At 36.4% G+C, this 20355-nt stretch overlaps 1 protein-coding gene and 1 long non-coding RNA gene across 5 annotated transcripts in view; both read left to right on the forward strand.

The window, feature by feature from the left end:
* The first annotated feature begins 852 nt into the window (after nt 1–852).
* LOC141386371 (uncharacterized) lies at nt 853–3959 on the forward strand. The gene is made up of 2 exons (XR_012408251.1): nt 853–2903; nt 3099–3959. It is a non-coding gene; the product is annotated as an uncharacterized lncRNA (long non-coding RNA).
* Nucleotides 3960–4583: 624 nt separating this feature from the next.
* Nucleotides 4584–20355, forward strand: part of esyt1b (extended synaptotagmin-like protein 1b) — a 76515-nt gene continuing 60743 nt past the window's right edge. For all 4 annotated transcript variants that reach the window (XM_694639.11, XM_068222064.2, XM_073954699.1 and 1 more), the window contains exons 1-6: nt 4584–5156; nt 6363–6404; nt 11677–11811; nt 15813–15886; nt 20076–20148; nt 20242–20331. In XM_694639.11, coding sequence (XP_699731.6) covers nt 4809–5156; nt 6363–6404; nt 11677–11811; nt 15813–15886; nt 20076–20148; nt 20242–20331 — 762 coding nt within the window. In that variant the 5' untranslated portion in view covers nt 4584–4808. The remainder of the gene's footprint in view (nt 5157–6362; nt 6405–11676; nt 11812–15812; nt 15887–20075; nt 20149–20241; nt 20332–20355) is intronic.

Below are 20355 nucleotides of genomic sequence, written 5' to 3' on the forward strand. Positions count from 1 at the left end.
CACAACTACACATTTACTGAGGGGTGTGTAGGTTCAAGTTTTGTGCCCATCCCCATCTGCCCAAAATGTTTTATTTTAATAAAATGTTATGGGCAAACTTTAATATTTTTTTGTAACTAAAATTAAAATTGTTTTGGGCAAAAAAAGATACCACAAGGCCTTATGTATCAATATGATACATAATAAATTTATAAAAACTTGTATATGGTATAAAATGGATCTTGATAAAATGATTAATAAACATTTTAGTTCCAAAAAAATGTGAATATTCTGACTATTTGTTCATGTGTCAGTTTTAACAAGTTTAGGAATCATTATAATCAAGTATATTCAAATTTATGTGAAATAGGTCTGTACTTACATAAACATACATTTTGTGTGATCCCTCTTATTTTGGCAAAATAATTAATTATTTAATTATAAATAATAATAATAAAGAAAGAACAAAATGTCAGATTAATCTTATAACTTTTGACCTCAACTGTAAGTAAGTATGATTTGACAGTTTATTTTGAGAATTCTTTTTTTGAAAATCTAAACAGTTACATCTACATGAATAATTTACACTTGGCTGTGTGACTGAATGTTATTGTGTTAAATGATTTTAAATTAGAAATGTGTGTGCCAACGTATCCAACTAATGGTATCATTTTTTCTTTTTTATTTATTAAAATGCAATATTATACACGTATAATATGCAAAATAAGCATGTGTAGCGCCCCTATGCGCCGCATATACTGCATACCCCCTTTTTGCGCCACTGGGTGCCGATTTGATTATTCACCTTTGTCACATGTCTTTGGACTGTGGGAGGAAACCAGAGAACCCGGGGGAAACCCACAAGAAGCACGGGAGAAGCTTTATAATTGCAGCAAACTGTCTGGAAGCATTAAAAGTTTCCTAGAAGATGTCCTAAATCTTTTTTAGGGGGGTAATAATGTCCAAAATCTCATTGACCCAGAGACTGTTTAGACACATGTCACTGATGAGAAGATGATGGATGTTTCCTGTATGATGACTAAAAAGGCCTAAACACACAGCAGGCACAAGACCTTAACATGACGTCAGAGTGACATAGCCTAATGTCATGGGTACGATGCATTTTGTTAGGAAATGAAAATCAGGTTGACATCAGAACTCAACGTCAATGTCAAACCTAAAACCAACCAAATATCAACGTCTAATGATGTTACAGTGGTGTGAATGTTCCCAATATGACATTTATCAGATGCTGGATCTTGGTTGCCATAACTGACGAATAAATGTCAGTATATGACGTCAATATGGCATTGGCTTAATATGTTGGTTCGACGTTGGATTTCGATCACTTTTTAACACAACCTAAAATCAACCAAATATCAACGTCATTTGATGTCATTATTAGACATTAAAATAAGATTGTCCTTAGATGCTGGCTAGACATTGAATTTCGGTCACCTGACATCACAACCTAAACGTAACCTAATATTAATGTCTTATGACGTTGTGTGCCTTCTGGGCAATTAATAAATGCACTACAGACTGTTACGTTTACACACATCCACAAATTACATGTACACGCATCAGGTTTTCACAGCGTAAAACCCACTACTCACTACTCTTAAAAAAAAAAAGAAAGAGTACTACTCTTGAGTACTTTTATAAGGTCTACTTTTTACTCATACTTTGAGTAATATAAACAACAGATAGTTTTACTCTACTTGCACTACATTTTTTGACCAGTAATGGTACTTTTACTGGAGTATGATTTTTAAGTACTTTTTCCACCACTGTGTATACACCAATACACTTAATGCACTCTGCTATATGTTAAAACACTGACGGTTTACTATAAAATAGCCTACTATAGTATTTTTTCATGTGAGAAGCTTTAAAGCTTTAAAAGAAAAGTTGTCTTTTATTATGGGCGTGGATATGTTATGATGTAGTAATTATCCCTTAAACCAAACCAGTTACCGTATTTCACCCAGTACTTTCTTTGGTAACTTCTTTGTTGACTAGTCACAAATGCATTTGATGTATTTTAAACTAATGACCAGTCAGAAATGACAACAGCCAGGGCAAACCCATATGAAGAAATATAATAGTATGTGTAGTAAATACTATAGTAAAGTTTTTGAAATAATCTACTGTGGCGATTCCATAATACTTAAGGGGCGACATGGTGGCTCAGTGGTTAGCACTGTCGCCTCACTGCAAGAAGGCGATTATGAGTTGGCATTTTTGTGTGGAGTTTGCATGTTCTCTCTGTGTTGGTGTGGGTTTCCTCAGGGTGCTCTGGTTTCCTCCACAGTCCAAACACATGCGCTATATATATAGGTGAATTGAATAAGCTAAATTGGCTGTAGTGTATATGTGTGAATGTGAGAGTGTATGGGTGTTTCCCAGTGCTGGGTTGCAGCTGGAAGGGCATCCGCTGTGTAAAACATGCTGGATAAGTTGGCAGTTCATTCCACTGTGGTGAGCCCTGATGAATAAAGGGACTAAGCCGAAGGAAAATGAATGAATTAACTAGTTTTCTACAACAAGGGTATATTACACTGCAATACTGTAGTAAAAACACGTATGCTAAAGTATGTATTAGTTTATCAGCTAGTGCGCTTATTTTAGTGTAACTTATTTTAATAAGTTAGTCAGGTTTCCATTAACTTTTTTTTAATTATGCAAAGTTTAGCTTGATAATTTAGACCCTTTGATTGATGTAAATTGAGATTAATAGAAATGTTCATTTGATTCAACAAACAAATTCAACACTGGAGTGTGCTTTAGCATTCATTGCATTTTTTGTGATGGTTGTACAGTATACCTATAGCTGTAGTACAGTGATCGGCATATATAAGTACACCCCTCACAAATTTATCTTTTAAATTCATACATTATTAGGAAGCTTTACAATATTATATGTGCGCGTATACAGGGTGGGCCATTTATATGGATACACCTTAGTAAACTTATTGGGAATTTCAACAGAAAAACAATGGTATGCTTGGTTTTAAACATAACTTTATTTTTTCATGAGTTACAAGCCCCTTCACATATATTAATGTGCCATGCACAAACAGGACATTAATATCACCAACCATTACCATTTTATTTAGGTGTATCCATATAAATGGCCCACCCTGTACATTAGATTAGTCAGTACTGAAGCCAAATCTGGAGCTTATCTAACAAAATAACTTACGATAACAGTTAAAAAAACTAGTACAACCAAATTAATGTATAGAAAAATATGAAATACAAATTTAATAGAGAAAAAATCAAGAGAAGCAAAAAAATTTAACATTTAGTTGAAATTTTATAGGTTGTAATTTAATTTTGCAGTATGTTGCTTGTATTTAATTGTCACTCTAAAAAACGTTGAGTTACTTATTTAACCAAATGGTTGAGTTAAACATTTTTGGTGCATTGTTGGGTTATTTTTAACCTTTATTAGGTTATTTATTAATAACTCAACCAGTGGGGTTAAATATTTGGCGCTTTGTTGGGTTATTTATAACCTTTATTTGATTATTTATTTTATAAATATTTGAATTTCAGTCGACTGATTTAACTGACACAGAACAGCTGTATTATTGTGCGTGCGTAATGCTGTTTTTGCAGTATAAAGTTTATTTAAGCTGTAATGCAATATTTTTTTAATCAAATTACCTCTCTGTGTCTCGTTTTTTACATCCTTTTCACCATCCAAGACCATCTTTTAGAAGCTTTTGGATGTGGTTTAAATGTATTGTACATGGTGGACACTGAGCGAAGCTTGCTGCAGCTGCTGGACAGTCTCTACAGCACACACAGAGCTCCATATTGTGCTCTATCAACAGAGGATTTCCTGTTTTCAGTTTATAACTGTCTGTATTCTGTTTCTTAATTGTTTCTCAATTGTTTAATTGATTCTTGATTTATTTTAACAAAAGTGTCTGCGACTAAATTGAAAATAAAGCATTTTCAATATTTTTGAATACTGTGTGTTATTTATTTACACAGTCATAATTATAAAATTAATAGTAGTACTAGTAATAGTAGCAATAGTTATACCAGAATAGAAAAAATAACATTTAATCAAAATAACCCAATGCATTGGGTAAAATTTTTATAACCCATAGTTGGGAAGGTGCTATAATAATCTATAGTTGGGTTATATGTTGGGGTATTTTAACCCAACTATTTTAACATAAATATTATCTTTCAGTTTGTAAATATGTTTGGTGACTAAAAATTATTTTTAATGAATTTATATGTTTAATAAAGCTGTTGTTTAAATACACCAAAATGCATTGCCTGTATTCACTGAGAAATGGATAAAAAGATTAATTTTCAAGATGAGATGTACTCAATTATGCTGAGCACTGTGTATCAAAACACTGACTTAATATAAATGACTAGTATTTATTCATGTGAAAAGCTTAAAGCTTTAAAAGAACAAGTTGTCTTCTGCAGCTTTCAACAAAGTTTCAACTGCGTCGTTTAGTGTGGGCGTGGATATGCCAGCATAACGGTGCAGGCCACAATACACACACACACACACACACACACACACACACACACACACACACACACACACTGCAAAAAGGAAAAACAGCGTCAGGGCAGAAGCGTTGAGGTGGGCTTTTCTGCTTTCTCGTGCTTGACTATTATTGATCCGCAGTGATCAAGCAGATCCGAGTCATCTGCAGCTCCTCAGCGAAGTCCAAACACACACAGAGAATCAGACTCTACGGCTTTTATGTGGAATTTGAGTTGCAAATCGCCGCTGCGGTTTGTTATCGAGTCGACTTTAGCAGCATTTGCCTACAACATCCAAAACTACAATGTCGCATGTAGATTCAGAGACGACAAATGACTCGCAGAAGATTACCGAACCAGCGCAGGACAGTTCGTCTGGAGAAATGGACGTCCCGAAGACCAAATTGTTCGACGCCAAGGCGATCTTGTGGACTTTTGGGAAATGTCTCACCGCCTTGTTGCCCGTGTACCTGGCCGGGTACTATCGGATGAGCACCAGTTTGGTGGTGTTTGGGATGATGGTTTACGCAGGATGGAAACACACGCGTGAGGCGAAGGAGGCGAGACTGAGGTCTGCCATACAGCTAGTAAACGACGAGCAAGAATATGTGTCCTCCAAATCATTTAGAAGTAAAAGAGACCTGCCTTCTTGGGTAAGAATGCACAAAAGTCTGTCTTTTGGTTTTTGTGGATGAATAACTCCACTATTTATGATAAATAACATATACATTCGTTCATTCTTATTCATGCTAAAAGTAAATATTAGACAGCTTGGAGGTAAAGCACATTTCTACTGTTACGAACAGGAACTGTCAAAAAATGTTAATATCCGAATCACGAGCGATTTGTTTGTATGAATCGGTTCATTTGAGTGAATCAGATTCGCAGGCGTTTTGAATCGCTTGCAGCACGTAAATGAATAAAACAAAAGCAGTGATCTAATAACAGTCAAACACTATACTTTGTCTAACTTAATCGGCAACATGACAAAACAAGCACAGTCACAAATATGTTAAAACCGTTACAAAGACAATAAAGGGGATAGTTGCCCTAAAAATAAAGATTTATCACCCTCAGCTAGTTTCAAACCTCTACAAGTTTCCTTTTTCTGCCGTGCTCAAAAGATATTTTTAAAATGTTAGAAACCTGTAACCATTGACTTCCATAGTTATAAAATCAAGTCAATGGTTACAGGTTTTTTAGTATGACTTCAAAAGAAACCGTCACAGTGAATCATCTGTTGAACCAATCCGCTCGAACGAATCGATTCGCTAAACGAATTCGATTCCCCAGTGCTGCTGAAGGGTAGGAGTGTTCTGCAGATGGATACTGTTAGATTTAGAGGGCATATCTCGACATGATGGTGGCGCTGTATGGGTGGTGCACTGCATACTTAGCAAAAAATCCCTTCGTCCGAATCATACTGAACACATTGCTGCTTTGTCATCCCCTCCACAAATGCACAGACAGTACAGTACTGGTTTATTCTATATTTGGTTATGTCCCATGGCTATCATGTGGCCAAATTAGATATGCATGTGACTGATTGGAAAATGTATTCAATATATTAAATAACTATAATCAAAACAATGTATAAAAAGATTTATTAAGAATATACACTGTAAATATATTAAATTATTATGTATTATATTTTTATTATTACATTTTAAGAAAGAAACCATGAAGATGACAGGAAAACATAGGCAATACATTAATAAATAAACCTATTTAGCATGTTTTTTTTCTTCATTATAACCACATGCTGTCTTGAGGTTTGTCGTTCAGATTGTTTTAAGCTCATAAGCAAAGACAGTCTTTGCATTTAACAGTCAGTAACAGTGTTTTCTTTATCATTTCAGGTCAACTTCCCAGATGTGGAGAAGGTTGAATGGCTAAACAAGGTATTTCAGCAGTCGTTTTGCTAATTTCATTAATGTAAATCAGCATGTTTTTCCTTGCATCTGCCCCTCATGTCACGACAGCTGTGTGTGTGTGTGTGTGTGTGTGTGTGTGTGTGTGTGTCTCACTCTACACGCCTGCTGAACAAAAGCTTTGCATGCTATTATTACTCATGCATTCTCAACCACACACTGGTGGTGCAACCAACATATGGTCCTTGCCTTTTAGTTACTGGATCAGTTGTGGTGGATGTTTTCCCAAGAAATTCAATCTTAATGTTCTTTTACACTTTTTAGCATATCATGCAAAAAAAAAAAAAAAAAAAACATTGTACAAAGTGCTTTACAATTAAAAACACTCCAGTGATTAACAAAGCTATTTCTGTTTTTATTATTATTATTATTATTATTATTGTTATTATTATTATTAATGTTGTTATTATTATTATTATTATTATTATTATTATTATTATTATTAAAGTTAATTATTATTAGTATTATTAATAATAATATTTTTTTCTAGGATTTATTGGTGATAATGGTCAGGAATGTTTGACTATTATTGCCTTTTTAGCATAAGTATTGGACAGAAACTAGGCAGACAGTAATGTGTGATCTGTGGAGCGTGCTAAATCTAGAAAAACATCTGTATTTTATTTAGTAAGTGTACTTCTTTTGCTTTTATTCTTGCCATAGTAAAATATATTCGTAGAGCAAACTCATGTTCTCTTGGCATTAATATTTTAATAAACTTTAAAAGGTTAAACTGTCTGATATATGAACAAAAGCAAGTGATGCATCAAAGTTTGATTAAAAAAATCTTGAATTGTACTAAAAATCCTTTTAATCAATAAAACAATTTATCAAAGCAATAAAAATAGTTAGTTTTAAAATATTGTCTGATATTAATGACAGGACGTAGTTCCGGAAACTTCCTACTTTTGTTTATTTGTCTGATTTTACGGTGGGTTTCTTTTGAGGGCCCCCTTTCGTTTTAAAGAATATCACAATGACAAACGCGTCAAGTATAAAAGCCTTGTCCGTTTCATGAGGTGTGCGTGCAGTCTGCTGAGATGGGCTTTGCGGCGCCGGCGAAAGTATAAATCCAGCTTCAGAGTGTGTCCTTGTCTTCTGCTGCGTCAGATAAACAGCACAGTGACAGACAAAAAGGAAGCAGATCTCATAATAGTTGTGAGAAATACTACAGTAAGAACTTTCCCAATGATTATTTGATGTATTTGTTGTGGAGTTAATTTCTACAACAATGAGTGGCACACAATGTTGTTACAAGGCACACACACACTGTATTGTGAATTGACGTTGGACAAAGGAGTGCGGATCCAAACGCAGGTTTATAAAACAGTATGGTCAAGCAAGCAACAGTCGACATGGGAGCAAAGAGATGTATACGGGCAATATAGAGTCGTTGTCAATGCACAGGCAAATGGTCAAAAGGCAGGCAGCAGACAACGTAAACAAACAAACAAGGCGAGGATCAAAAACACAGCAAAGCAAGGCAAGGGAAACACGTCATAATGCTCACAGTGACAGTATAACAAGACTCAGCCTGATGTGTGTGTGCGGGCTGTATAAATAGTCCATGTAATCAGTCTTTGACAATCCTCCGGCTGTGTGTTTGCGATCAGGAACCGGTGTGAGTGTGTGGTGCATGACTGGATCTGTAGTCCATGTAACAGCGGGTTTGTAAATCGTTAGTGAACTGTGTGTTTACCAGCGGTCTGCACAGGCTGAATTGCTGGTGATCATGACACACACACACACACACACACACACACAGCGCACATGTTTAACTTTGAACTGTTTTTGCAGGGCAAATTTGACAGGATACAGGTTAATATCCGTTATGTTAATGTACAAAAATAAACCTGATTGAACGTCCACAAACCGGGATTTAAGCGTCTTCTTTTATAATTGTACAGATATGCGAATGCGGTGATAAATTACAGCGATTTTTACCATCTTTACTTCATTACAAACATGCACTGTTTCAAAAACGTTTTAAACTTGTTAAACTCATTCTCGAACACATTTAAAGATGACTGATGATCACAGAGAGCTGAACAGATATATTAATCCCAGCTGCTTTGCACATGTCCTGTGCTGTTAATATGATTATACGCTTTACTATAGAGACATGTTAATACGCTGCTGTCAATCAATTCAGTGGGCGGGGAAACCGCACTCTTACGTCATGTTGAGGTCATCCTCAAAATGGGAGGGATTTGGATCCTACTTTAACGTCAGAACATTTTAAAAAAGAGACTTGTTTTGTTTACATCACCCCAATATGACTGTGGATACGCTATAGATACACACAGTTTTGTCCAAAGAGCTTAAAAAAGAGGATTTTCATCATAGGTGCCCTTTTAATATGATAAATTGAATAACAAAAATGTAATTTAAAAAGTAAATAATTATATGAAATACACGTATGCAGATCACTTTCTTAGTAAAAAGGAACTCTCCTTGAAATTGACATTGTTTAGCATGAATTGTACAAAGATTACACAATTTTTTTCAAATGTTTTCATGTTGCACAATGAATCTTATCATATTTGCCTTCCTACAGTCTTTACAGCATTTGTACTTCTCCAGTTCAACCCATAGTTTCAATAGTCTGGCTAAAAGTGCTTCAGCATATCATTCCAGCGCAAATATTTAGCCCTGACGTTCTTTATCGGTGATTCACGAGGCAGACATTTTACTCTGGCGTTTGTCCCGGCCGAGTCTGAGTCACAAGCTATTTCTAAAATCTGTGGTTTACTCATGTAACGAAACAATCAGAGAAAAAAAACTCAGCAACTGGTGCTCGAGCTTCTGTTATGATCAGCTCATAACATCCGCAACAACTGGTCACCGTAGCAACCAAACAAACACAAATGACCCACTGTAAACAACTGTAAGCAGAGAGGATGAAAGTAAAGCGGGTCAGGTCACTAGTAATACACACACTGTGGCATTTACAGAAATACAAGTGTGTTATTATGAATATGTGGTGGTTTTGTTGTTTTGGTTGGCTTTTTGTTTTTGTACATGATACTGCACTGCATATTATAATCACTGATTAAAGATATCATTCATTATTAAGATTAAAATGATTAAAGTTTAATTTAATAAAGAATTACTGATGTATACTTTACAAAACAATGCATTTGTAGGGGTCTTTCATCAGAAAAGTGTGCTTAATTTAGTGTGTTAATGTTGCTTAAAGTCATGCAAAAAGTACTGTCAATGCAACAAATATTACTAGAGTATATTTTATAAGATCTTATCTCTCTACAAAAGAATGCTATGCTTAATAATTCGGTGTGTATTGTTTCTTTGTAATTATTTGAGAAATTGACTTACAAAATGTAGTGCAAACTATTTATATATCAACTTTTGTTCAGTTTTTTGTTAAAACCATAATATTTTTGGAGTGAGTAATACTAATAGTAATAATAACATAGTAAGAATTGTATAACATATTTTTAACAATAATTGCATTATTATATTAGATGTACACTTTTATAATAAAGTTATATCATTATATAACAATATTAATAATAAGTGTAATAAATTAATACAAATAAAAGTATGTGTAATTCAAAGTACTGGGTTTCTAGGAATTACGTTGATTCAATGAAGCTTTTATCAATTAAAGTACACATGAAATCAAAACCTACTATACTGATTTTGTTAGCTCGCATTGCAAGTTTTGTGGTGAACAATTCATCTGTGCATGTCATTAAGAGCAAAATTGTTTGCATCAAAGAGCATAGAATCACCAAGAGGCGACACTCTAGTGCGATTTGGGAAACAGCCACTAGATAGCGCGGCGGCCATTTTGGATTGAAAACTCCAATAGAACAACAGCATATTATAAGTCTGTAAAATAAACTATTAAAAGTGCTGATGATTGTGATAGTAAGTGTTGTATTGTCATCTTTCACGTTGTATCTCAGCTTTAAATTTAATTTTAAAAATAAATAAAAAACAAGGCAGCTGCTTGCCATCGCGACAGCAATAAGATCCAATGGACGGCCGACCGCTTTCACTCCAAAATGGCGGAATCTGGGGCTGTTGCTGGGCGCTGCTGTTGCAATGGAACGTTCTATTGAGTGTCACCTCTTGGTCATTCTAAGCTCTTTGGTTACATTCTTAGATTACGTTGGCTGAGGTATTGGGCCTGGTTAAGTATGTTATCGCGACAAACATGCCTTACGCCTTATTGCGCCGGGTGTATGATACAGGGCCTAATATGGTTGTAGGGAATAAACCTTGTCATTTAAAAAATAATTAAAGACGCTGCTAAAAAACAGCTTAAACCAGCCTAGGCTGGTTGGCTGGTTTTAGCTAGTTGACCAGGCTGGTTTTAGAGGGGTTTTGGCCATTTCCAGGCTGGTTTTCAGCCATTTCCAGCCTGGTATTAAATGGTCAGGCTGGAAAATGACCTGCTAAATCCAGCTAAAACCAGCTTGACCAGCCTGGTTTAAGCTGGACATAGATGGTTTTGGCTGGGCTCCCAGCCTGGCTAAGCTGCTCAAGCTGGTTTTAGCTGGTCATCTCCCAGCCTGACCACCTAAGACCAGGATAGAAACCAGCCTGGAAATGGCCCGAACCTCTCTAAAACCAGCCTGGTCAACCAGCTAAAACCAGCCAACCAGCCTAGGCTGGTTTAAGCAGTTTTTTTCAGTAGGGTAAACAAATAAATAAATATGTCATAAAATATTTTCCAAACCATGTCATTTAAAAACATAAATAAATAAATAATAAATAAATAAATAAATATTTTATTATAAATATTTCTAAATATATTTCATAGCTAATGGCTTTAATTAAATATATTCTATATAAAAAAGCTGCTAATATGGTGTTTAGATATATGACAGAGTATTTACTGCAGCTCTAAAACCATTAAATTATCATTACAATTGCAAATAAAAATTTAGCATAAATGGACAGTATTTTTGAGTATATAAAACATATCATAACCTATGAATTAACTAATATTGTGTGCGATATTTCTTTGGATACAAAAATCAGTCAAAACAAGATTGTAATAGTGCAGGATTGAAGTGATTCTCCTCAGGGATGAATTCATTACAGTTTGTAAAATATTTCATTGGTTAATTTGGTATTCTGAAAATTACTGTAAGCGAATTTCAAAACTATCTAGTAAAAGCCAGACTGCCTAACATAGATGTGGATTTAATCTCATTTTCAAAAACTGCATGACACACTCATCCTCTTTCTCTTTTTTTATGTATTAAAGGTTATCCACCAGGCCTGGCCATTTATTGGTCAGTATTTGGAGAAGCTGCTGACGGAGACCATTGCTCCGGCCATCCGTGGCTCCAGTGCTCATCTGCAGACCCTCAGCTTCACCAAGATAGACTTCGGTGGTAAGGTTAGTTATGAACACACTGACACAGTAAAATATTTCACATCTCAATCCAGCACAGTCAACTGAAGGAGATTGAAGGGATGGTTCATCCAAAAATGAACATTTACTCAGTATTTACACTCTCTGAATTGGTTATACAGTTGAGAAGCCCTCCCGCCATATATTAGCCCTCCTCAATATTTTTTCCCCCAGTTTCTGTTTAACAGAGAGAAGATTTTTTTCAACACATTTATAAAGATAATAGTTTTAATGACTCATTTCTAATAACTGATTTATTTTATCTTTGCCCTGATGACAGTAAATAATATTTTTCTAGATATTTTTCAAGATTGTAGTATTTAGCTTAAAGTGACATTTAAAGGGTTAACCAGGTTAATTAGGTAAGTTAGGGTTAATTATGCAAATCATTGTAAAGCGATGGTTTGTTCTGTAGACAAGAAAGAAAATTGCTAAGAAAAGGGGGCGAATAATATTGACCTTAAAGGTCTATGAAACCCCCCTCTTTCGGTTCAAGTGTACCTCAGAATTTTTTTAAAAAATGCATCATGATGGGCGTGGAGCTCTCTGAGCAGAGGGAGGAGTGTGCATGGCTGAGGGTGCAGGGGAAAAAGAGGGAAGCGAATAACTGTTGTCTGCTGGCTCACAAAATGAGACTCAAAACGTGAGGAGATCCATGATTTTATAGTTTACAAAGTTAAAATGCAAAGAAATAAACAGTATTTTAATGCCCTGCTACATTTGTTTTTCGTAATTTCATAAACACATAATCACAATTTCCATCATTATAAAGATAATCATGTTTATATAATGAATGAGGACTTCTCTTTTTCTGAATCCCCGGGTCTGAATGCAGACACAGTGGATAGCAGTGCAGCAGGTCTCTTGCCCTATCTATTCCAACCATTAGGAGATTGGGATGGAGATTTTAAACATAGGTGAACACGGCAGCACAGCTATAGGCGACGTGTTTGAATGGGAACGAACTTAACTGATAAAAGACAAAGTCCGCCATTCTCCAATGCTCTCCCGACAAAAATGCTTTGCTGCAAACCAACAGCTTTGCTGTATCGGCCCTGACAGCATCGGGAGGAAAAACATGCAACAAACCCTGTGGATCATGGAAACAAACACATACGACCCTTCATGAATGGCTAAATACTGCATGCTGTATGCTGAGTCCGTAAATGCAGTCTCACTCAGTCATTGGGTCTCACAGCTTGGCAGGTCTGCTTCGCCTTTCGGTAAGCACGTGCTCTCATGAATAATTAAGAAGCAGGATCTTCTCAAAAGATAAGAAAACTTAGCTATGAATAATAATGAGAAACCGACATATCATCATTGCACTAGCTGATTCGTGCTACGTCGCCGATTTTGATCCACCCCAAAATGGATCTAAAAACAGAAGATGAAATAAGCTGACAAAAGCTCCGAATTATCCAGTTTTCCCCACAATTAAAGCTGACAGCTGCTAACGTTGTCTTAAATGATGCTCAACACCCAATAAAAGCAAAAACTGCTTTTATTCTAGCTGAAATAAAACAAATAAGACGTTCTCCAGAAAAAAAATCTGAAATACTGTGAAAAATCCCTTGCTCTGTTAAACATTTGACAAATATTTGAAAAAGCCAAAAAAATAAAATAAAATAAAAAATCACAGGGCTAATCATTTTGACTTCAACTGTAAACCTTAATGAGTTTGTTTCTTCTGTTAAACATAAATGAATATAATACGTAGAATGCTTAAATCATTGACTTCCATACTATTTGTTTTCCTACTATGGAAGTCTATGGTTACAGGTTTTCAGCATTTTTCAAAATATCTTCTTTTATGTTCAACAAAAGAAAAAGACTCGATCAAGTAAACAATGACAGAATTTTCATTTCTGGGTGAACTGTCCCTTTAACAGAGGCTCAACTCCCATTAAAACATGTCTGAACAAGCGTTTGACAGAATAAACACTGCTGTGAGACTTCAGATGTTCTGGATAGGCACTCCTCTTGAGACCAGTTTTGATGTGCTTTTAAAAACATCACTGTGAAAATGTGTTTTAGCTTTGCTCTTTACCATACATTTGGTTTTTAAAATGAGTATCTATAAAATAAACGTTGATTACTGAGAGTTAATCAAAAATATTGGTAACACTTTAGAATAATGCTCCATTAGTCAATGTATTTACTAACATTCATGAAGATGAATAATCTTGTAAAGCATTTATTAATCATAGTTCAGCATTAACAAATGCTTTATTAAAATGCAAAGTTGTGCTTGTTTGCATTAGTTAATGCACTGTGAGTTAACATGAACTAAAGTAATTTAACCTAAATAACATTAACATGCATGAATAAACACCATAATAAATTGATTACTAATAGTTTTGTTTATTTTAGGTAATACATTATCTAACATTAACTAACAGACCATTGTTTTACAAGGTTGCCACATAATTAGCTTGTATAACATGTCAAATTAGGCGGCATAATGGCTCAGTGGTTAGCACTGTCACCTCACAGCAAGAAGGTCGCTGGTTTGAATCCCGGCTGGACCAGTTGGCATTTCTGTGTGGAGTTTGCATGTTCTCCCCATGTTCCCGTGGGTTTCCTCTGGGTGCTCTGGTCTCACCCACAGCCCAAAGACATGCGCTATAGGTGAATTGAATGAACTAAATTATCCGTAGTGTATGAGTGTGTGTGTGTGTGTGTGTTTTTGTAACATATCAGGAGACAAATCCGTATAATGACGTGGGTATGACACAGGTATTACAAAAAATATTGGTAACACTTTAGAATAATGCTCCATTAATCAATGTATTTACTAACATTCATGAAGATGAATAATCTTGTAAAGCATTTATTAATCATAGTTCAGCATTAACAAATGCTTTATTAAAATGCAAAGTTGTGCTTGTTTGCATAAGTTAATGCACTGTGAGTTAACATGAACTAAAGTAATTTAACTTAAATAACATTAACATGCGTGAATAAACACCATAACAAAATTTATTGCTAATAGTTTTGTTTATTTTAGTAAATACATTATCTAACATTAACTAATGGACCATTGTTTTACAGTGTTGCCACATAATTAGCTTGTATAACATGGCAAATTAGGCGGCATAATGGCTCAGTGGTTAGCACTGTCACCTCACAGCAAGAAGGTCGCTGGTTTGAATCCCGGCTGGACCAGTTGGCATTTCTGTGTGGAGTTTGCATGTTCTCCCCATGTTCCCGTGGGTTTCCTCTGGGTGCTCTGGTCTCACCCACAGCCCAAAGACATGCGCTATAGGTGAATTGAATGAACTAAATTATCCGTAGTGTGTGTGTACGTGTTTTTGTAACATATCAGGACACAAATCCGTATAATGACGTGGGTATGACACAGGTATTACAAAAGGAGGTGAAATATAAGGACATTGGTGATGTCCTCATTTTTCAAAAGGCTTATAAATCCTACAGAATGAGTTTAATCAGAGAGTAAAGCTGCACACAGTCTCCTGTAATGGTTGGGTTGAGGGGTTGGGTGGGTTGAGGGCAATACAATATATGGTTTGGACAGTATAAAATGAATGGAAACCTATGTAATGTCCCCACTTTTCACAAAAACAAACATGTGTGTGTTTGTGTGTGAGATAGTACTGGGTTGCGGCTGGAAGTGCATTCACTGCGTCAAACATATGCTGGAATAGTTATCGGTTCATTCCGCTGTGGTGACCCCTGATAAATAAGGGACAAAGCCAAATCATTTGATTTGTTTGCCTGTATGTCATGATTGTGTCCAATAGCTGATATCAGAGAACCATGACTGCAAATGTGTTGTCAAATTATTTCAGTACTTTAAAAAAAGATATCCGTGTTCATACTGTGTGATATTTACATTTAAGAAAATATTTTTAATAACAGCTCTGTTAAAGCTTTGTTTTGGTATCACATGCACAACGAAACAACTGTTTGCCAACTATTACAGCTCTTTACCTTTAGTTGCAACAGAAATATTCTCTATTTTTCAGCCAATGAAAGTGGTCGGCGTGAAGGCTCATACAGAAAACGATAAAGGTCAAATTCTGCTTGACGTTTACATCAGGTGAGGGCTGCATCTTTTTACACATTTGTGACTGATACTTATGTGACTTGCAATTCATTTGTGATTTTCTCTATAATGCATGAATTGTCTTTTGGGAGTGTTTTAAATAGCACTGTATAGTCAGTATTGTGTTCATATTTCACAAGCTGACCAGAAACGACTTAATTATGCACAATGTAGCACAATGATTAAAAGGGACCTATTATGCAAAAATCCCTTTTTTAAGCGCTTCAAACTCATTTGTGTGGCAGCAGTGTGTGAATATAAGCAGTCTCTAATGGTAAAAAATGATTCATTAGTCTGCAGAAATACTTTGGTTGACATTCTCCCTTTGTTCGTGTCATCAGAGGGGGGAAAGCCCCACCCATTAGTAACAATCTCTCCCTTATTAGCAAAAACAGCCCTGAGTTCGCAGCAGTCGTCTGCCATTTATGGGGCGTTCACACCGGAACGGATGATTTTTTACATGTTAGGTCAATGCAAAGACACAAAAAGACTTTTTTACGGTGCTATTCTTGCAGTGAGCATTTTATAATAATAAATAATAATCACTCGAGTTATAAAATCTAAACTTCAGAGGACATTCGCGCTGCGTTTATCAATCAGGAACTTGCTCTCGTAGGGGCATGATTATGTGCCTGTCGTTGGTGTCCCGAGGGGAAATCCTCCTGTTGACACTGGACAACAGCTCATCAAACTGGGCTCGGCTCAGTCGCAAGCCCTGCTGAAAGCCTCCATCATCCAGGTATAGTTTCTGGAGGAGTTGATGAACTCACAGAGCTGGGTGCACCTCTGAAAGGATCTAGTGGACTTAAGTAATGGTGCTGAATGAATCTACACTGTTTTTCAGCCTTCCTAAAGCACATAAAGCACAGCTACTCTCTCAATAAAATCTATGTTAGCCATTTAACAATGAAACTGGACTCACTGGACAGACAGAAGCCCTCCCTGTGACACAAAACTGTGTGTAGTGTGAAGTGAATTTGACGTGCGACTCATTTGAGTTGAAAAATCTGAACTTTAGCGGACATTCGCGCCACGTTAACCAATCAGGAGCTTGCTCTTATATGGGTGTTATTATAACGTATTGCCTATTGTTGGTGTCTCGACACGAAACCCTCCTGCCTGACAGCGGACAACATCTCATCAACCTGGGCTCGGCTCGGCTTCCATCATCAAGGTATAGCTTCTGGGTGCACCTCTGAAAGGATCTAGTGGACTCAAGACACGTTGCTGAACGAATCTACGCTGTTTTTGAGTTTTCCTAAAGCACATAAAGCACAGCTACTCTCTCAATAAAACCCATGTTAGCCATTTAGCAACAAAACTATAGTCACCGGACACAGAATCCCCGCCCATGACAGGAATCCGTGTCTTATGAGGTTGACGTGCAAATGATTCGAATTTGATGAGCGAATGAAGTAAGGTGAGGCAGTGGCGCAGTAGGTAGTGCTGTCGCTGGTTCGAACCTCGGCTCAGTTGGTGTTTCTGTGTGGAGTTTGCATGTTCTCCCTGTGTTCGCGTGGGTTTCCTTCGGGTGCTCCGGCTTTTCCCACAGTCCAAAGACATGCGGTACAGGTGAATTGGGTAGGCTAAATTGTCCAAAGTGTATGAGTGTGTGTGTGAATGTGTGTGTGGATATTTCCCAGAGATGGGTTGCGGCTGGAAGGGCATCCGCTGCATAAAAAACTTGCTGGATAAGTTGGCGGTTCATTCCGCTGTGGCGACCGCGGATTAATAAAGGGACTAAGCTGACAAGAAAATTAATGAATGAAGTGAGTAAACTCAATGTTCATGCATCTGTTTATGCGAAAAGAGCGTGATTTGTTCATGCAAGTCACGTCTAGTGTGAACACCCTATTAGAATTTTCACCTGCTGAAGAAAATGTCAGCTACTAAGAGGATTATAAACAGTGCTTAATTTTGAAATTAATGATAAATTCCTGGAACAAAACCAGGAAATAAAAGTTACAGTGACTGACGTCCACCAAACAGTTTTAGTTTTCCCAGAACATGACGTCATTAAACGGTTATAGAACAAAAAAAGAGCATCACATTTCTGAACGGTCTTTAATTATTTAGTGTCAACATCAACATTAATCGTATGAACAATCACTATTCAAAAGAATGAAATGACTCAGTCTAATGTTCAAGAAGGTCCCACAGTTACCACTTTTGTCATGTTTTCTGGCTGACTTGAGATCGCTTTGCTTCTGTCTCCTGCTATTCTGATCCATTCGTGCAGTTTCATTTTTTCAAGATCTCTTTGATCAGGCTTATTATCAGTTTACCGGTGGTTTTAAAAACTGAAAATATGCATGGCTGTCTCTTTGCCAATTTGAACATACAAATATTATTTAGGTTGGCCACTATGGACATCAGCAGACATCGACGTCGTTAGGAATAAATTACCGTAGAAGGCCAGTTTTCAAAATGATCTGCTGTTATATCTGATTTTTGTTAAACAGAAGACAGAAGCTCAGGTTTAGAACAAGTGAACGATGACAGAGGTTTCATTTTTAATTGATCTGTTTCTTTTAATATGTTTCATTAATTTGTGAAGAGTTAAAAACAGCCTAATGTTTCCTCTCCGCCAACTGTTCTCCAGTTCTGATCCATTCGTGCAGTTTCATTTTTTCAAGATCTCTTTGATCAGGCTTATTATCAGTTTACCGGTGGTTTTAAAAACTGAAAATATGCATGGCTGTCTCTTTGCCAATTTGAACATACAAATATTATTTAGGTTGGCCACTATGCCATTATTTTTTTTCACTGCTCACTGCACGCGAAACAACGATCACCAACCAATGAGAGTGATTGTAAACATAAGAGAGCCGATTGGCTGACAATATTGTTGAGGGCCAATACTTAAACGTGACTTTTGGTTTAACTTGCATAGACTACTTTCATGTGTGCGTGTGCAAGCACACACAAGCCACACCACACACCTTCACTTAATATTCACTTTCTCTCGCACTCACATACACATGTAGGTATTTACGATGCACAAGTTAATGCCAAATCTTTAAAATAAACACCAGAACGCAAAGCACAAATATCTGACATTTTTTGGTACAGTGTCCAGCAAGATCTGGCTCAAATTAAGCACTGATTATAAATGTTGGATGCACAACTGAACATCGTAATCTCTTTAGACTGCCTTCTTATGAGATGCTTCTTTTGACATATTCAGTCTTTCACAGAGATAACCTTTATCCTGTTTTGAATCTGCCATAAAGCTAAAGCATGGCTGTTTGTAGCTCCGCCCTCTTTTGAAATTTTTTATTTAAAGCGACAGTCACCAAATGGCACAACTTGAATCAAAGCCAAAAGTGGGCAGTTTCAAAGAGTCCTCAAACATTATTTATGTTTTATTTTGAGCTGAAATTTCACAGATACACTCTAGGGACATCAGAGACTTACACAAGACTTTACACACTTTACAAGACTCTACATCCTATAAAAAGGGACATAATAGGTCCCCTTCACGACCATTTAGGGCTGCTCGATTTTGGGAAAAATTATAATCACAATTATTTTGGGCATAATTGTAATCATGATTATTCCAAACGATTATTAGTTCTAGTCAAAATTATTGGCACTCCTGAGAATGTTTTTTTAAAATAAATATTTCCCAAATGCTTCTGACTGTCTGCGCGCCGCACACACATAAGCATGCGGTCTTTCGTGCTTATAAGAGCAACAAGTGAGGAGAACTGGAAAGGGGGCGGTAAATAATGGAATGGAATCTCGATTAATGGTTTTTCATAATCGTTAGAAGCCAAAATCGAAATCGGATTTTCGATTAATTGCACAAGCCCTACGACCATTGCAGTTTTTAAAGAAATAGTTCAACTAAAATTGAGAATGCACTCACTGTTTACTTACCATCAAATGCTTGCAAACGAGTTTCTTTTTCCTGTTAAACACAAAGGAAGAAATCTCAAGAATGTTGGACATCAGCAGACATCGACGTCGTTAGGAATAAATTACCGTAGAAGGCCAGTTTTCAAAATGATCTGCTGTTATATCTGATTTTTGTTAAACAGAAGACAGAAGCTCAGGTTTAGAACAAGTGAACGATGACAGAGGTTTCATTTTTAATTGATCTGTTTCTTTTAATATGTTTCATTAATTTGTGAAGAGTTAAAAACAGCCTAATGTTTCCTCTCCGCCAACTGTTCTCCAGTTATGTTGGGGATGTGGAGATAAACGTGGAGGTGAAGAGATACTTCTGCAAAGCTGGTGTGAAGGGAATACAGGTGAGAGTCTGCATTGCGGCAGCAGATCTGATATGCTGTTCCAGTGAGGAAATAAAATGTTCATCAGGAAATGTTTTATTACCCTTTTCTTAGCTTCATGGAATGATGCGTGTGATTTTGGAGCCGCTGATCAGCGACGTCCCAATAGTAGGAGCTGTGACCATGTTCTTCATCCAGAGACCTGTGAGTTTCTCTAAACGCAAGCTT

Source organism: Danio rerio, chromosome 6 (assembly GCF_049306965.1).
Source record: "Danio rerio strain Tuebingen ecotype United States chromosome 6, GRCz12tu, whole genome shotgun sequence".
In the NCBI taxonomy this organism is placed as follows: domain Eukaryota; kingdom Metazoa; phylum Chordata; class Actinopteri; order Cypriniformes; family Danionidae; genus Danio; species Danio rerio.